The 15,505-nt window shown below is 40.1% G+C and overlaps 1 protein-coding gene across 4 annotated transcripts in view; it reads left to right on the forward strand.

Moving 5' to 3' along the window:
• Nucleotides 1-15,505, forward strand: part of kitlga (kit ligand a) — a 72,528-nt gene that overhangs the window by 20,470 nt on the left and 36,553 nt on the right. For 2 of the 4 annotated variants that reach the window (XM_077567804.1, XM_077567805.1), the window contains exon 1: nt 3,651-4,041. The exons of the other annotated variants lie outside the window; for them this stretch is intronic. In XM_077567804.1, coding sequence (XP_077423930.1) covers nt 4,027-4,041 — 15 coding nt within the window. In that variant the 5' untranslated portion in view covers nt 3,651-4,026. Of the gene's footprint in view, nt 1-3,650; nt 4,042-15,505 lie in introns of those variants that run through there. 4 annotated transcript variants of the gene reach the window in all.

Genomic DNA, 15,505 nt, shown 5'->3' on the forward strand with positions numbered 1-15,505 from the left:
TTGACTCTGTTTAGAGCAAAATGTACTCTACAAAATTTACTGTGATATAATAACAACTTTTCAGACTGCATGTGAAAGGGGGCTAAAATCTGTTTTTAAACATTTTGTGTACTCTTAAATACATTTCTGACAGCTACAATTGCTTTTAACCGCAGTGCAGGAGTCGTGAGTTAAATTTCACATGCCCCTAGATTTTACTCTTTGACTTTTGCAACAAGGGTCTCATCCTGCTTCTACTACAGCTCTTGTATGGCAGAAATTTGCCTGGTCAACTTTGTCCCTTCAGTGCTGGCAAGGAAGCAAAAAAAAAGTGGCAGTGTGAAAAGTGGCTGTGAGTCCTAATCAAGAAAGAACGGCACATTTTTGTATTAGTCATTTAAACAGAAATTCATGGCAGATGAGAGGTCGTCTCCAACTTACCCCAATTCTCGTTAAGATGTCGATTTCACTTTTGACCGAAACCTGAGGGGAAAAACTCACTTTCACATGTCTTTGTTAAGACAATGGAGCTCACTGTGTGTGAAGCCGCGAGGGCAAAAAGTGTACATTTGTGGCCCACATACAGTAGGCCTATATCCCATGGTTATCCCAAAAAAGAATTAGTGCCACTAGCCAAGAGTGTTTTGACTGTGCCACGTGTGTCAAAAGACATAGCCAGAGTCATGTGTGTTTAATAACAAATAATAATAAAACAAAAACACTGTTAAGCTCACAGAAGAATGTTTGTCGTCACATGCCACAGCTGAGACAGAATTTCCGATTGTGGAATTTCACAAGGCCGCCTGTTGTAGTCAACCGCTGGATTCCGATATGGACAACTTTGTCCTAATCTTTGACCCCTACAGCTTTCATCTGGCTCCAGGGAAAATTTTGGAAAATCCACATTTGATGGCTGATTAAGGTCAGTTATTTGTATCCTGTATGGAAAGTTCCACCCAGTTTGTAGTGGAAAGCGATATCATCACTGCACCTAAACCCAAGACCACACACTGTTTTGTAATAATCACTAATTGTCATGATGGGCGTGAGAGGTTGAGGGATGGTGGACCCAAATGCGGGAAAACATGGCAGTAAGACAGAAATGAAGGGCAATGTGAAGAACTTTATTGAAACAGAGAGAAAGGTGAGTAGACCATGACCGGACTGGTCGTCACGACTGGGCTGGACGAGAGCAGACTTGGCAGAACGTGGTCGACTTGACTGAGACGAGGACTTAGCCTTGATGCGACGAGAAACACACTCCCACACATAACTTTGATAAATGCTCCCACACCGACTGGACAAACACGTCCAGACGGAAACAAAGCCGGCTTCGTTCGTCCAACAAATCTCGTACACACAGAAGCATTTCAAGACTTGCGTGTGTCCAAAAGAAGACGCTGAGGACGTTTAAAGGCTGTAATGTATATGCCAAGTCTGGAGTGGCACTGTAGCGCAGCCACAGGGAGTTAACGGAAAGCGTAGAAAAAGAATCAGACTAACTTTTTTTTTTACTTTATTGCAATCTACAGATCAGACATGGCTTTGCATGTATTGAAACAACATGAAAAAGACAAACAATTGTGATACGAATCGAATTGCCAGGTACTCTGTAATTCACACCCCTACTAATGATCATAAACGCCAACATACAATTTGGTCTTCTGTAAAGCAAACATTTCTAATCTGTTTTCAGACTTGTCAAATGCCTTTTATTGATGAATGAAGCTAATTTATGGGGTTATATAGACAATAAAGAACAAAGTAGTCTTCAGTGCTAATTTGCATGTTTTTTAGCCGGTGATGTGCGGTGCAGTTCGTGGCTGGTGAGGCGCTAATAATTTTCAGATTGACAAATTTACAAGCCAAACAGAGTGGCGTATTTGCCATTAAATTAGCAGTCAGACATTAAAACATTTTATATAAAAAAAATGTCACATCATAATTCTTATCAAAGATGTATTATATTATGTTCATATTATCACGTTCAACTACTACAAAAACACATTCAATAAAATAATTTTTACAAATCCAGTTTTAAATTTTTTGTTTAATTGTCTGATCTCATTTTAGGTCCAATTTAAGTATTTTATTGTCTGTAGATGAAGTCAGTTTTTTTTTGTTATCAGTCTTAATCTTTTGAACAGGAAAAACAGACAACATTGTAATAATTGGCATAGCGAGCACAAGCTGGAGTAACTTTGTCACCTCTGACACAGTGTTGATCAAAATCTTTTCTGCCAAAAAGATAAGAATATGTCTAAGAATCTGATATGAGCTATCCAGTCAGATGAGATCAGAGATCAAAATAAAAGAGGAGGATCGGTAGCTGTAGGCGTAGAAGAAGAACAGCACTAATGTGAGCCTGCGTGCACTTGTACGCCCTCTTCGGTGTGGCTGCCAAACACAGTGTGGTGGTGGAATTCTGTCTGCCTCCCCTGCACTCTTTCTCAGTGGTTTTATGCATACAGCAAAACTCTCGAGAGACAAAGCACTTGCCAATAGCCTTCTCTGTTGTAGTACAGTAATTTTACCAATAGAAGGTGGCGTTGTACTGTGCTAATTCTGCTTTTAATGCATGATTGCAAAAAATTCAGAGAAGGTGGGCTGCTGGCACCTGCACTTATCATCTCTTGTGTTTTTTATTTATTTATTCTAATTACAAAAAAAACGACAAAGCAAACTTAAGCGTTCAATGAATCTAACAGACGTATTTTGTTAACCGACAGTAAACCGACATGCTTAAAAATCAGAGACAATGTAGTCATCAGTGAAGATAGCATACCTGGTTTTGTAATCACAGAAAACGCTTTAAATTTCAATAAAACAGATTGCTAACAATGGCAATTTTGTCATCAAGCTATTTCCTGTCTTTTGTATGTTTTGTACTGATTTCAGACATGATTCGTCAGGCGTCTCCTTGAGCACAAATATGATTTCCTGCAACATGTTTGTGTTTTCTTCCAGTTGTTTTGAAGCAGCCGTGGGGCCAAAATGGTCTACGTTAGAAAACATTATTTTCAGTGTCCATTTTTTCAGTTATGAACTGTTTGGAAATACGTGTGATGATAATGATCATCCATGTCAGGAAAAAAGGACGATTTTAAAAGTACTATTTAATGCAGCTATAAACACATGATGCATTTCCTCAGAAAGTGCTAATGCAGCTCTGCGAACAGGAAGTATTGAATCTATCCATTATCCTTTTCTGTTGAACGGGAGTGTGTGTGTGTGTGTGGGGGGGGGGGGGGGGGGGGGCACAAGGAGAAAGGCTGAGGTCGAGAACTGCTGACTGTGATGAGAGGCCCGTGGGGAACAAGCTTGCACTGATCACCTGTCAACTGCATGGGAAATGAAGACGAGCATTATTATTTCAGTATTCATATTTTTGTGACCTGTTTGTTGGTGTTAAGTGAAAAAAACAATTCTAATGCCTTTGGCTCAGTCTAGTTTGGGAAACATTACTCAACTGTATATTATTCTTATGTTAAATAGAAGATGGATGGATGCTCAGGAGGGGTGGCTGTAAAAGTGAACGTGAACGTAGAAGCGGCCGCCTCTCTTCTCACCGGGGCGGAGGAAGAAGAGGAGGCGCGTCTCTCTCTCTCTCTCTCTCTCTCTCTCTCTCTCTCTCTCTCTCTCTCTCTCTCTCTCTCTCTCTCTCTCTCTCTCTAGCTGTAGTTTGCACTTCATATTATAAAGCTTTGCGCCCTTCCTGCGCGGAAGCCTTCTGGATGTACGCGCGCCGCTCGGACGTTTTTTTGCACGCCGCCTGCAAAACTTGCGCACTCACTCGCTCACTGACTTGAGCAGTCCTTAACAACTCCTCCTCCAGCACCACCAACTCCTTCTTCATTTTTTTGGTGATATATATCTATCTATATATATATTTTGTTTTTGTTTTTGTTTTTGTTGGTTTCCTCTTCTCGGATACTAATTTTGACGTGTTGGATATGTGCACACAAGATGATGACAACCCCTTCCCTGCCCGTAGAAGTAAAATAAAATAGGCTTTCGCGCGCTCGAGCTTGTCCCCTGTCGTTCCATATGAAGAAGCCAAAAGTAAGTGTGCATTTTTGTTTGAAACATTTTTGCTTGCATGCATGCATTGTTGCAGCGTGTTGGGTGTGACACAATTGCATGTACAAGGCTGATTTTTAATGCCGCCTCGGGAGGATCGATGTGTGTACCTACGGCGGCGCACAGGAGCAGTTTTTTTTTTATATTAAAATGCTGCTTTTGGCAGTTATTTCATATGGTTCATGACCTACAAACGTCAGTGGGTCCCTTGAAATGTATCATAAAATTCCTCGACCAGTTATTATTATTGTTATTATCATTATTATTATTGTCATTATTATTATTATTATCATTATTAATATTGTCATTGTGCGTTTTTGTCAAAAGTTGGCCGTCATCAATAAACCTAACAAATTAGTTTTTTGTGAGATGATGTGGTCACTGAACGCACCACTGCTCCAAAACTTAATCGTCGTTGGGTACATTGAAAGGCACTTATAAATCAAACATATTTTTATTCTGAATTTGTATGTTTTTGTAAACAATTAGCTGTTGTCAATTCCTATGAGATGACAGTAGTGCTTGAACGCACTGCTGCTTTAGGATCATTTGGTCACTTGCACCGCAATGAATAAAAAAAAAATATTATCATGAACATGAACTTGGAGCTGATGGTTGATTTTGTGCGATAGTGTAGTCCTTGAACGCACCACTGCTTGACTTAAGCAGCAGTGACTCCCTTGAAAGACGCTTTGTAAATACAGTTTAATACTGAGCATAGATTACATATTGTTCAAAGTTTACTGTTGTGAGTGAAGGTCAGTGAGTTCTGTGACAGGATGTGGTCCGTCCTTGAATGTGCCACTGTTTCAAGACTTAAGCATTACTGGATCTCTTTGAAGGGGCTTATGAATATATATTGTTTTTGTAAAAATGTGCTCACAATGTGGCTTTTGACCACTTCTAGTCAATGAACAATATTGTAGGTCATTTGTGAGCCATTGTGGTTCTTGAATGCACCACTGCTTTATTATTATTGAGTTGCATTCATGTTTTGCAAACAATTTACTGTCTCCCACTGTTGTCAATGAGCCTAAGAAATTATTTCTTAGATGAAGTAGTCCTTTAACATTTGACTTGTCTACCCCCCACCCCTCACTATCATATGTGCTCCCAATTCTTTTTTTGTTTAATTTTTTTGTCTTGGCTTGGTTGTTTGGTCTCAGATCCTCCTCTAAAGAACTTTGTTTTTTGGGTTGCCTTTCCCCCTACTATTTCAGCTTTCATATTTATTTGTAGACTAATACTTAGCACATCTGGCTCATATTTGGGAGGTTCTAGGAATGAATCTCAGCTCATGTCCAACTGTAAGGAATATGGATTATTTTTTCTCCGAATTTGCCTATTGCTGTCTTGTAAAGGCCCTGATGATGATTTTTGTTTGTTATTTTTGGTATTTCTTTAAGCATTTGTGGTTAAACAAAACAAAATATGGCTTTCGCATGGTTGTTGGTTCCCCCCAAATCATTATAATGGTGTGACTGTACACTTTCACTGATTACTGACTCACTGCATAGTGATGTGTTGATAGAGCGAGTTATGCTAGGTTAGCCGGAGAAACTTTAACATGCACCGAGACAAGTTTAACCGGTCACAACAATTTAGACACTTTGCTCCCGTAAATAGTGATGGGATGTACTGTCATGACGCTTAAGCTTGTTCAGTTCTAGTTTAGTTAAAAAGCACCAAAGCTGAGTTATTACCTTTAGTAGTAGGTGTTCGCCAAACAGCTGGTCTCGTCTTCCCACCTCCTATCTGCCAGATCTGCTTTGTAGTAATTAAATAAGACTTTATTTTTGTCCTTTTTTTGTTCTTCTTGCTCCATAGAAGTCCAATGTTTGTTGGTGAGCAATACATGACCGTGGCCAAACATTGGCTCTAGGTGTCGCAAATAATTTCCCCCAGCATTAGTTGTCCATTTTCTATCCTGTGATCGTCTGTCAACCAATCTTGAGCTTACCACGCCTGTCTTGCCAAAAGTCAACTTTGGTAAATAAAGACTCTAAATCATACATCTCAAACTCCAGCCCTCGTGGGAAATAATCCTGCATATTTTAAAAGTTTCCCTCCTCCAGTACACCTGAATCAAATGATCAGTATTGTTATCAGGTTTCCGCAGAGCTTGCTGATGAGCTGATCCTTTGAATCAGATGTGTTAGAGGAGGGAAACCTTTTAAAACAGGCAAGACTGTGGCCCTTGAGGACCAGAGTTTGAGAACTATGCTCTAAATTGTTTGTACAGACCATAGCCACCTGTCAAGGGTTTACCCTGCTTCACTTGCCATAAAGTCAGCTGCGATAAGCTCCAGTTACGAGGTACGGGAAATGGAGGAATGGATGGTTGTCCATGTGGCTTGCAGGTGTAACTTTAGTGTATTTTTTTGTAAAGTAAATTTCCATCACCGCTCTGCAATGTGAAGTTTAGGGCCAGGGAGTTTACCCCGTGAAAGCTATTACAGATTATTTATCGGACGTTTAGTCCCACAAATCAAAACGGGCTTGGACCTCTGCCGACTCCTTTGACATCTCATCATTGCAATTGTGCCGTTCATGAGATGAAGGGAGGGCCCCGGTGATTGATACATACTTCCTTGCGGGCAAACTGTGTGCTCGTGTGCACGTTCATAAAACCCGCACCAGTTTTTCCACTAAAAATATGCCTCTAGGGCAATGCGGAGTTCTCAGTTAACAAAAGTCCACACGTAAGAGATTACCAAATTCTGATAGGTGCACAGTGAACAAATGAATATGCTGTTATGGATTGTTTTATTCATTGGGTCTGTATTGAATCTACAAGATGTCACGATACGCTTCAAATTTTCTCTTTCGTTTCGGGTATCATCAGGGTAGACACGAGACCATCAGCGCTGCAGTGCTTAAGCTTTGCTGTATTTCTAAGTATTCCCTCGTCTATAGCTTGCCGATTGATATTGGAGTTGCGTTACAAAATAGCTGCCAGGCAAGAAGTTCCTCTGTTCTCAACTGAAGTTCAGCACCAGTTCGAAAAGCTTTATGGCCGTCACACTGCTCCAACGTGTAGTAAAATTTATGCTATCCAAGGCAAGTTTCCCAAAACAGGATCTGTGCTTGACATACGACACAGTGCAAGGTTTGCTACTAACACCACTGATGAAAACATCCTAGAGTAGGTGTTGACGGGAAGCTAGAGAAAGTCTACCGGAGGGTTGCACTGGAAGTCAGCATCCAGAAAATCTCAATTCAGCAATTCAGTGGCCGTGCATTGTATCTTCAACTCCTCCGTCCGACTAATGTGCCTGCGTGGAACACGTGCCAACGTGACCTCTGAAAAAATGTAGCATGAATGAAAGCGCGTGCATATCTGCATTGCCGAAATAAAGGCAGAGCATTTGAACTACCTGAAGTCAGTATGGGTAATGCTTTCCACTGAATCAATCCTTTGTTCATACTGAGTTCCAATCAAGTTCTCCAGATAGCCTTTATGTGATACTTGTACTACATGTTGGATCAATCTGATGGCCATGAAGCATCTCAAACTGGTGCTGAACTGCAGTCAGGGAACTTCTTGCCAGGAAGTTATTTTACAATGTTGCTCCAATACTATTTGGCAAGAGAATTAACTATTGGTTCACTAAAACCACTAAGCTGCTGTAAAATGCTATGGCCTCACATCTGTTTGTATGATACCTGTAAAGAAATAGAAACCAACCTTCCATCCATCCATATACAGTACATATTTCCCTTCTCCTTCCACATTTCTTAACCAGTTGCAACCATTCCAGCTATTGTCATTGGGATACTTCATTTTTGAATATTTTAAAAGATATTCCATTGTGAACAATATGATTAATTGTACATTTCAGTTTAGTTTTTCAGCATTCACACCCAATTTCTAGAGAAACTGCTTTCTCTAAAAATGACTGAACTACTGCATTAGCATTAGCTTAGGTTAGTGATTACTATACCTTCCCGCCTATGTACAAATTGGGGGTGTGGTGGTGTCATTTGAACGGAACTCTCTCATACACGAGAACCCCCTGTAACCAACTAACTATTGTCTGACTGACTGGCCGTCCAGTCAAATAACTGACTACTATTAGTTGATGATGCATGTTGGCCATTCATCCACATACAAGTAGTTTTTCATCCAGGTCTTAGAACTCAGTCTTAAGCGTTTGCAACTTTAGTGTGTTTGTTTGTGTCATTTTAACCCTGTTAGATTATCACATGCATATTTACCGATGAAGTGTGTTAAAATGTGGAAAAAATACATATGTATTTGCACATGATTTCATAAAATTTTGTCTGTAGCGTTTGTGTATAGATGGGCTTTTTTTGGCAATGTGTCAACTGCTCCAGGCAACATAATAATTTACTTGAAATGTCATGTAACATGTTCTTTAATGATGATACTGCACATTTCAAATGTTCTCTCCGGAAATCCGTATGTCAGACACCAGAGTGGTAATATGTCAAGCTAATTGTCCTCTCTGCCAATCAGATGATGTTTCATAAGGCCCTGTTTTTCCACAGCAGAGCATGCATCAAAGTGGAGGAAATATGACCACAGTTTGTTGGTTCTAATTTAGAATAATATAAACAACAGCAACAACAAAAGCCAGATGAAACAATGAGGACTGGCCTGTTGCGTATTTGAAAATAGGAATTGATTTCGGGGTGCGTTTGTTTCGTGCGTTCACACGGTCGATATGGGGTTCCTGTCCTTTGAAGTGACAGATCTCGCAAAACGCAACTTGTGTTTTTCATTTGTTCACTGATATTGTTCATCATCATATAAGTCCAGTTTGATGTTCACCCATCACACTTTGTCCTTACTTTCACGCTGCCCGTCATAATCAGCTTTTCTTTGAAGGGATTTTTGTTTTGAACGGTTATCACATTTTTCTGGCTCATTTTCAAAGCTGTGTATGTCAGGACACGGGTACAAATTTACCATCACACACTAACTATTTTTGTCCAGTGCAATTTGGTGGCATTTCTGTTCAAGATGCTACTGCAGCGTCTGTGTGAAAGAGAATAAAGTAGAAAGTATGAATGGGAGTGTGACGTTTAGCTTGATTGATTGATTGATTGAACTCAATTGTATGGCTGAGCTCTGTGTCTGTGTGGCAAAGGCGGATAAACGTTTAATTCATGGCCCTGATGCGGGTGATGCCTCAAATGCAAGTACAAAGGCAAACTGACAGTTTAATGTCTTTGGAGGAAATGTCTGTGACAATTGTATCGCTGGGTTATGTGTGAAAGGCAAAGGCTAACTGCCTGATCTTCTATTCCAGGTCTGATACTGATATGCCAATTTTGCTGGATATCTGTGTGAAATGGAATAGCGGAAAGTTGTCAATGGAGGTGAGGTGGGGGTCGCTGCCAGCATCGAATTATCTGATGGCAGGATGCTGTGTTGCAGTATGAAAGCAAACACAGCTTTTGACAAATATCCCCCCTTTGCTGCCTTCTTTGTAAAAAGCACAGGCGGGTAAAGGCTGGCTCTTTTGTTACAGATCTCATCCTGCCATTTTGTGGGATCTCGGTATCAAAGCCATTTGAGGTAGTAGTCAGGTTTCCATCCAATTGTTTAAAAAATTTTAAGCGAATTTAGTGAAAATGGCCGTTTCTATCTGTTCTTCTTTTTTACGAATATTGAGAGGGGATTCTGCCACTGTAGGTTGCGATATACACCATAGAGATGTGATCCACGAGAAATTTAAAAGAAGAAGAACAGGAAGCGACTGCACCGTGCGATGACGTCGTATGAGTTTGCTTTTGTAATTCTTGATAAACCGTAGCATTTCTTTGCTGTTTTTCATCTAAAATAGCATTAAAATTTGCTTCTTTAATTAATTCCAAAAAGATTTCTCTTTCATCCTCGTCCCCCCAAACATACCTTACTTTATCGTCCGAAATTGCTTTGTGACTACAAACATATGTGTGATGTAATATCTGGTCAAAACGTGTGACGTGTATCCGGTCTTGTCAGCGTTTATTCGCAAAATCTATTTCCATAACCAAAATTCAAATTTTCCTTTTTTTTGATACGTTTTAAACTTTAAACTTTTTGCCGAATTTTGGGCCCTTTTTTTTTTTAAATTTCTAGCATTTCCATTCAGTTTTATTCTCACATTTCTTGAAAATTCCAATAAAAACTTGGGGCGATAAATGTGGCCTGTTGGTATCAGAGCTGTGCTGCCATGTTGTGTGTAAAACAATTCCTCAGAAGATCTTTCGGTTTTATACAGTACGAAAAATTGAATACTTGACTTGTGATGTTTCAAAAATGAAGCAAGAGGTGATTTTTTTTCAAGTGTTGCTGACAAGTAAAAGCCTTTAATGAGGATTTAAGACTCAAAGCTTTGGCAGATCCGGGGGGAATTCTTCCACACTAAAAGCTTGTGATTGAACCCAGGCACTTGGGTTGAGTTGTGGATTTGTCGTCTACTCTTTGTTGTTACATATGAACTTAATTTACCAAAATTAACAATAAAATTAAAAATGACTTTTGTTTTGATGGGTTGGGATTATACTGCATACTGCTGCTGAAGCCAAAGTGTGCAACTCTGGATTGAATGATGTAGCACAAAAAGGAAACATTTGGCAACAGTGGTGTCTCGTTGCCTGGTTCGCCATTAGGTGAGCTTCTTCTATGCTCATATCAGTGATAAAAGATCAGATAATTGTGCTAAAAATATCTGATAAAATACACCTTTTTTATTCGCAATAGTACGACTTAGTTCTCATGACATCACAACTTTCACGGTAGTATTACAACTTATTCTTAAATCTTTAATTAAAAAATAAATTATTATTTTTGATGCCGCTGAATCAGAAAATGGCGTTGGTTCTTCTTAAATTGGCACTAGTTTTTGAGATATAATTTTTTTTTAAATTGCTTTTCAAGTATTCTTTCATTTTATTAAACCCTGAAAGATGGCAATTGTTATTGCAGAGAGTCTTTATGTACAAATCATGTGACAAATAGAAATCAAGCGAAAAAAGACATTAACAATAAACAAACGCAAAAACAGGTGACGTCAAAACACTCCTTTAAAAAAAAAAAAAAAGGGTTTGCTTTGTGTTGTGAGCCCAAATTTGTGTTATGAGCAATCTACACATACGCCACCACGAGTGAAGTGGGAGGGGCTAGAGCAATTAAAGGTATTGCAATGTCCTTTATGAAGGTAAGAAAGAGCAACTATTGCTAATGCATTTTTTGTCATTCTAAAAGGGCAAACAGTCAAACACACGAATACAAAATGAAAACACTTGAAAGAGCTGCTGTAGGCCCCAGTTCACATCCAGACGCTCACATGCAGTCTATTTATAATAGTGCTGCATGAATTACATTTGACAAATATGGTTGTCATCTTCTTCTTTGATGATGTTCTCCACCTGTTTCAGGTCTTCTTCTTCATCTACAGATTCCCATCACTCACGCACACTCTACTTCCTCTGAATTCTTCCATTTTGGTTGAAAGCATTTTGCATTTTCATATTTGCTTTATACAAAGAAATTGAAAGTTTATTTGGCACGTGGTTGAAAAATGCATCAAAACAGACATAAAATGGTGAAAGTGTGGAAGCATGATGAAGCGAGCACATGGCATGTCATGTCATCATTGTCACACGGAACTTGCTCTCTGCCCTAGACACGCTTTTGACAATTCCGAAATGACATCACAAGTCAAAATGGCGGTCGTATGCTACGTTTGAAGTCGGATTTATCCCACTCAGTCTCCCAGTTCCGCCTTCAAAGCGGTTGAGGCGAATGTAAACAATAAAGATAGCTAATTCCGATAAATAGTTTGTTGTTCTGGTTAACGCAATCATTTCAAATCCCGTTGTGTCACGTCTTGTATTTACATTTGCCTCGAATGCTTTGAGCCCGGAACTAACAACATCGAGTGGGATAAATCTGATTTCCCACTTTCCTCAAAGACTGATTTATTTATTTATTTTCTCAGGGAAGCAATGCTCTCTGCTCATTGAAAGACATTGGCCTTTGGATCGTTGTAATTTGATTTGTGAGGATAATTTTGATTTGAAAATGTGATCAAATGCTGCTTGACTACAGTAACAACATGCCTGGTTCGTATGCTAGTCAAGGGTAAAAGCAATTACAATACGCCGTGAAAATAGCAGAAATGCCCAAATGTTTGGAATTATCAATAGGTTAATTGAACTAGTCTTGGGTCTTATACAGCTTCTTACAGTGTTATTAATGTTAATGTACCCTACTAACATAATATAACCCCTGCGGAAGGCTTGGTCTCTGTTTATTATGACTACTGTTGATTTATGGCTTGTTTATTACCATGGTGACAAGTGCAGAATATGCTAACCCTTACGCTTGTCGCTAACCGTTATAGCAGTCACACTTACAAAAAAAAATCATGGGTGAAATTGCTCAAACATGTTGTAGTGCAAAGCAAACATACAGTAGAGCCCCCAAAACAGTTAGAATGATCTTAGGTTAGCGTTCAAATATTAATATCAAGCATAATTTTAAAAGTATAAAATGTGAATTTGACCCCCAAAAAAGCGCAAATTATTTACAAATATTGGGGGGACGGGGGAAATCAAGTCAAGTATATTTTATTATTATTATTATAATTATTATTATTATTATGTGTGTTCAATAGTTCAATCAATTCAATAATTAACTCACGATTAATTGCAAATTTTATATCTGTTCTAAATGTTTAATAAAATGTACAATCATTTTCCCCCTAAGTTTCTGTACTCTTACATAAAAGTGAGGGGGCAAATAGTAATTTCATAATAATTCATAAAATTGAGTTAAAATTAAAAAGATGTACTGTACTGTAAAAAACGAGTATAATATTGATTTGTCCATCCATCCATCCATCCATCTTCTACCGCTTATCCGAGGTCGGGTCGCAAGGGCAGCAGCTTTAGGTGGGATGCTCAGACTTCCCTCTCCCCAGCCACTTCAACCAGCTCCTCCGGCGGGATCCTGAGGTGTTCCCGGGCCATCCGAGAGACATCGTTTCTCCAGCGTGTCCTGTGCTGTCCTCGGGGCCTCCCGCCGGTGGGACATGCCCGGAACACTTCTCCATAGAGGCGTCCAGGAGGCATCCGAACCAGTTGCCCGAGCCACCTCAGCTGGCTCTTCCCAATGCGGAGGAGTAGCAGCTTGACCCTAAGTCCCTCCCGGATGACCAAGCTTCTCACCCTATCTCTAAGGGAGAACCAGGACACCCTGCGGAGTAAACTCATTTTGGCCACTTGTATCCGGAATATTTTTCTTTCGGTCACAACCCTAACCATCGTGACCATAGGTGAGGGTAGGAACCTAGATCAATTGGTAAATCAATTCTTCACCACAACGGACCGATACAGAGTCCGCAGCGCTATCCTGCCCTCACTCGGACACAAGACCCCAAGATACTTGAACTCCTCCACTTGGGGAAGGATCTCATCCCCGACCCGGAGAGAGCACGCCACCCTTTTCTGACTGAGGACCATGGTCTCGGATTTGGAGGTACTGATCTTCATCCCAACCGCTTCACACTCGGCTGCGAACCGCTCCAGTCATCTGCAAAAAGCAGAGATGCAATGCTGAGGCCACCAGCTGCACCTAGAAATTCTGTCCATGGAGGGAAACACCACTTCGGTGATGTTTTTGGTGAGGAATTAGGATTTTAACATGGCTACAAGCTCCCAAAAGTTGATTTTTCATGTTACTGTCCCTTTAAATCTACAGCAGTTTGATCGTAAAGTATGGGCGGACTTTTCTTAGTCATCTGAAAATATCTCTGTTATGCGGTGGCCAACCCACAGCAACATAGAGCAACGCGCTGACGTACTGGGCGACCCCATTGTGGTCAAGCTAGCTCATTAGATCACTAGCTCATTAGCTCAAAAGTAATCCCTTAAGTGTGTCTTGATTGACAGAGTGCATGGTGCAATGGACCCAATGCCGGTCAGCTGGTTAGCCGGTCTGTTAGCCCACTAGTGGCTAATAGCATTAGTCCCCTAACCCCCACCCCCAATAGCTAATTCATAGTAACTCACCCTTGATTTACTCCGTGCGCCATACGTGTCAAAACACCTCAGGGTACATTTTTGAGGTTGTAGGCCTAGTTAGATGGCTAACTGGGTTTATTATTAAGTAAAAAGTAGCAATTTCAATTTATAACCACAGATTAAATGACGGTGCTCAGTACATATACATATATGCTGTATGGTGGGCGAGGGCCGATTCTTGCTCAAGTGTATCATTGGGCTCTGTTGTAGTCATGCCCAGAGAAGGTGAAAAAGAGTTTAATACTATATCATTCGGGTAAAAAAAACCAAATCTCGCTCAGTCTGTTTTCAGCACTTCAAACATCCATCCATCCATCCATTTTCTTAACCGCTTTTCCTCACAAGGGTCACGGGGGGCGCTGGAGCCTATGCCAGCCAATCGCAGGACACACAGAGACGAACAACCATCCACACTCACAATCACACCTATGGACGATTTGGAGTGTTCAATTAGTCTACCCGGAGGAAACCCACACAAGCACGGAGAGAACATGCAAACTCCACCCAGGAAGGCTGAAGTCTGGACTCGATCTCACGTCCTCTGCACTGGGAGGCGGACGTGCTAACCAGTCAACCGACGTGCTAACCAGTCAACCACCGTGCCGCCCCACTTCAAACATATTTAATGTAATTAGAAACAAATCACCAAAATGACTTTACCAGGGTCTTTAGTAATTTTAGCACAGATATGCATCACCCGTCGTATCATCCATTTGGTTGCTTTGCTAAGGACACACATACTGTACGTTGGCAATGTGCCATTCTCGCAAGATGTTATCGCGTTGGTCATCCTGCAGTTGCGTGATATTGAGTGACAGTTATGGCCTCAAGCGAGAACCAAAACAAGTCATCAGGTCCATCGCTCATACTGCCAACCAAAATGGATTCCATCTAGTTGGAAAGTCCTTGGGACGTGTGATGGATATCTGTTGTCCTTCAAATCAAGATGCCTGACTAGGAAAACGTGTACACAGTTGGACATTTGTACCTATTACAGGAATGTTATGGGTGCGTTTAAAATGAATTTTTACAGACTGAAATAAGTTTGATTCTTTATTTGTTGCAATCCAAGTCACTCATTTTGATCACAACAGAATATTTGATGAATTATGACCCTGAGTGTTGCAATTTGACATGAATTAAGTGGTAACATTAGAAATATGTTTTAAGCATTACTGGAATAGTTATATTTAGATACAGTTATCATAGTTATGAAAATAGTCATGTTGTGAAAGACTTTTCAAACTTTACACCCCATTTTTATCCTCAAGAATATTTCACAAATCAAGTGGTTGTCATGCTTATTATATACATCTGATTAGTGCGTCGGGGATCTCTTGTTAGAAATTGTGACGTCGTACATTGTTTTTGTTAGCTTAACATGACCTCAAATAAGGGTCATTGC

The sequence above is a fragment of the Vanacampus margaritifer genome, chromosome 6 (assembly GCF_051991255.1).
Source record: "Vanacampus margaritifer isolate UIUO_Vmar chromosome 6, RoL_Vmar_1.0, whole genome shotgun sequence".
NCBI lineage: Eukaryota > Metazoa > Chordata > Actinopteri > Syngnathiformes > Syngnathidae > Vanacampus > Vanacampus margaritifer.